The sequence below is a fragment of the Sinocyclocheilus rhinocerous genome, unplaced genomic scaffold, assembly GCF_001515625.1.
Source record: "Sinocyclocheilus rhinocerous isolate Xijiao unplaced genomic scaffold, SAMN03320098_v1.1 scaffold228, whole genome shotgun sequence".
In the NCBI taxonomy this organism is placed as follows: domain Eukaryota; kingdom Metazoa; phylum Chordata; class Actinopteri; order Cypriniformes; family Cyprinidae; genus Sinocyclocheilus; species Sinocyclocheilus rhinocerous.
The window spans coordinates 674,162-678,026 of NW_015634565.1; the positions used below are offsets into that span (position 1 = coordinate 674,162).

Below are 3,865 nucleotides of genomic sequence, written 5' to 3' on the forward strand. Positions count from 1 at the left end.
AGCTGAATTTTCAGCATCATTACTCCAGTCTTCGGTGTCACATGATCTTCAGAAATCATTCTGATATGCTGATTTGCTGCTCAAGAAACATTTCAAATTTTTATTATTAGCATTATTTTTTATTTCTTAATATTATCGATGTTGAAAACAGTTGTGCTGATTCATATTTTTGTGGAAACTGATACATTTTTTTCAGGAATCTTTGATGAATAGAAAGTTCAAAAGAACAGAATAGAATCTTTTGTAACATTATAAAAGTCTTTTCTGACACTTTTGATCAATTTAATGCATCCTTGCTAAATAAAAACATGAATCTCTCTCCAAAAAATGTTTTTTGATTTTTGAAGAGTAGTGTATATGTATTAAAATATTATAAATAAAGTGCTGTGTGTACATTAATGAGGAAAAAAAATTAACTTAAATGATTTTAGCAAATGGCTGCAATATAACAAAGAGTGAAAAATTTAAGGGGGTCTGAATACTTTCCGTACCCACTGTATACTGTATATATATATACATGACTGTGTCTGAACCCTGATGAATTACAAAAACTGATTCACTGATTCACATGCCAAATAGTGTGACAACTGAATGAATATTTAATTAAACGTATATTCAAATATTGCTTCTTATCTGTATGTTTTCGAGTAAGTTACACAGACCGTGACAAACACGTCATCCAGTCCAGTTTCCAAAGAATGATTTACGAATCCTTGTTTGCTGACTGAATCATTTAAATTAACCATTCATTTTGAACGATTCACAAATATGACACCATAAACCTACAACATTAATGTTAAAAATATACGCGGATAAATCCTTCAACAGTCAATCACACGCACACACATAGCGTCTCTCCTGACCTTGCGGTTGGCGTTGAGGTTTGCAGCCGGTATCTGCAGTGTGACTTTATATTCGGTTTTCTTGTTGAGCTCTTCAGAGATGAATCCAGCCTCCTGAACCAGCCGATTGGCCTTCACGATCTGCTCTTTGAGCTTACGCAGACTTCGATTCATCAAAACCTCTCTGAAAGCACATAATAGAATCTTTTGTAACATTATAAAAGTCTTTTCTGACACTTTTGATCAATTTAATGCATCCTTGCTAAATAAAAACATGAATCTCTCTCCAAAAAATGTTTTTTGATTTTTGAAGAGTAGTGTATATGTATTAAAATATTATAAATAAATATTATAAATAAATATATATACAGTGGGTACGGAAAGTATTCAGACCCCCTTAAATTTTTCACTCTTTGTTATATTGCAGCCATTTGCTAAAATCATTTAAGTTAATTTTTTTTCCTCATTAATGTACACACAACACCCCATATTGACAGAAAAACACAGAATTGTTGACATCTTTGCAGATTTATTAAAAAAGAAAAACTGAAAAATGCTCAGTATTTAGTAGAAGCACCCATTTGATCTAATACAGCCATGAGTCTTTTTGGATGACACCATAAACCTACAACATTAATGTTAAAAATATACGCGGATAAATCCTTCAACAGTCAATCACACGCACACACATAGCGTCTCTCCTGACCTTGCGGTTGGCGTTGAGGTTTGCAGCCGGTATCTGCAGTGTGACTTTATATTCGGTTTTCTTGTTGAGCTCTTCAGAGATGAATCCAGCCTCCTGAACCAGCAGATTGGCCTTCACGATCTGCTCTTTGAGCTTACGCAGACTTCGATTCATCAAAACCTCTCTGAAAGCACATAAGCATGATATTTAGCACACAAACACACACACTAAATACCTCCTGTGGTGTGTAATATAACTCAGCATGCACCTCCCGTCACTCCACTGGCGCAGTGCGCTCTGAGAGGAGCCCAGGCTGGCGTTGAGCTGCTCGCTGCTGCGCTGGTGCTCTGTCGACAGGCGTCTGCGCAGCTGCTGCAGCTCCTGCTCGTACATCAGCCGCTGTCGCTCCAGAGCCGAGCGCTTCTCCTCCTCATGCCTGCGCTCCAGAGAGTGAAGCACCGACTGCAGCGGCTCTGAGACACATATTTCACTGATAAACAACAAAAAAGACTGGTTTTGTGCTCCAGGGTCATATATTGCCTTTGTTGTTCTGGTTTTTACTTTTATTCATCTATTTTTTTTTTTTTTTTCCTCTTCTTGTGCAGTAACATAACACTCCCTAAACCAAGTACATGCTTTGTAAGAAAGAGTTGGATAATAAAAAATAAGTTGAGGAAAAATGGTCAAAATGCACACGCATTTAATTAAAAATATCTACTAATATATAATAAAGCTTTTAGTGTCAACATGTCATGGAAAAACTGTCCATATAATAAGATGAAAAATATTATTTTGTAAATATAATTTGATTACTTTTATGTTAGAAATTAATACAAATTACACAACACTCACAAACATATATTTATATATATGAAATTGTTGAGTGTTAAATGGTTAAATGCCTGAAAAAAAATTCATTATATATAACAAATATTAGTGGATATTTTGTTTACATATGCTCTCTAAAAAGTCTTGGATTAAATACAAAAAAAAAAATATAGAATAAAAATCGTAAACTTTTTAAAACGGTTTAAAAAAAAAAAAAAGCCTAAAATCTTCGATACACATTTTAAGGTATATGTGATTCTATTCAAAAGAAAAAAAAATGAATGATATGAAAAATATTAGTGGATATTTTTGTTTACACATGCTCTCTAAAAATCTTTCTAGATTCAATAAAAAAAAATTCCAGACTAAAAGTTTAGTCTCATTTGCCTGTCAAACTATATGTGATGTTATTAATTTTAACGAGAACAAAAGAATACATTTTTCATGATATATGAGAACTATTAGTGGCTAGTTTTGTTTTGTTTACATATGCTCTCTAAATCGGCATGGTAATTAAAACTGTAATAATTAATTAATCAACTATAAAATTCGTGGAAGAATACTGGTGCAGTGCTGCCATTAACTTTAAATGTAGTTTTATTCAATTTCATTTGGATCTCAAACGGGTTTTTATTAGTTTGTAACATTCCACCTTTACTCCAGGTTATATTGACTGTAAGAGGTTGTCTGTCTCTCACCGTTGTTTCCCAGCGCTTTCATCATGACTTCAGTCTGTGCCGACTCAAAACTGAAGCTGTTGTCACTGGAGTCGTGACTGAGACGATCCACATCCAGATGCTCGGCGTGAAGACCAGCCTTCGTCACACTGCCCTCCTCATCCTCCACACCAACACGATACACGTTCGACACGCTGATCCTGAGACAAAGAGAGCACTAAAGTCAGTACGTACTCACCGCACACACATACGGCTTTGGGTCAATTTGACATCGTTTTGACATTTTATTCAACCACAGTTTTCACTAAACAAATCCATTTTAACGGACGACAAATCAATGCTTGTGATGGTCTGAGTAGACACACAATTAAACTCAGCCTCCAAGTGTAAATGTGTCTCCCTGACCTGAAGAAGTGGTTGTTTCCCCAGAGGATCCGATCCCCATGATGCAGCTGGACGGGAGACGAGACCACAGCGCCGTTCACACATGTGCTGCACACAGAGACAGATTATATCAATTACATCACATATACACATATTCTTGCATACGATCACTAGCTATAGAGTAGAGACAGAGTGATACATAGACATGAGTATGTAAAGCTGGACATCAACATTTTGGGTTTAGGCTTTATATAACAGGGTTTGTGCAGTTAATACAGCTCATTTAATCTACTGTATATTCAATGTATAGTTTACTCTAAACATTACATACTTTAACTGTTGTATTATATTATTCGATTAGCCATTTACAATTTATCTACAATACAATTACTTAAAAAAAAAAATTACAAAGTTTGTTTATTTTATATATATATATATATATATATATA

At 34.6% G+C, this 3,865-nt stretch overlaps 1 protein-coding gene across 1 annotated transcript in view; it reads right to left on the reverse strand.

The window, feature by feature from the left end:
* The window catches only part of kif13bb (kinesin family member 13Bb), a 38,010-nt gene that overhangs the window by 20,350 nt on the left and 13,795 nt on the right, over positions 1–3,865 (reverse strand). The window contains exons 17-20 of the mRNA XM_016559950.1: positions 3,438–3,536; positions 3,054–3,232; positions 1,796–2,000; positions 1,549–1,711 (exon numbers count right to left, since the gene is read on the reverse strand). Of these exons, the coding sequence (XP_016415436.1) occupies positions 1,549–1,711; positions 1,796–2,000; positions 3,054–3,232; positions 3,438–3,536 (646 nt within the window). The remainder of the gene's footprint in view (positions 1–1,548; positions 1,712–1,795; positions 2,001–3,053; positions 3,233–3,437; positions 3,537–3,865) is intronic.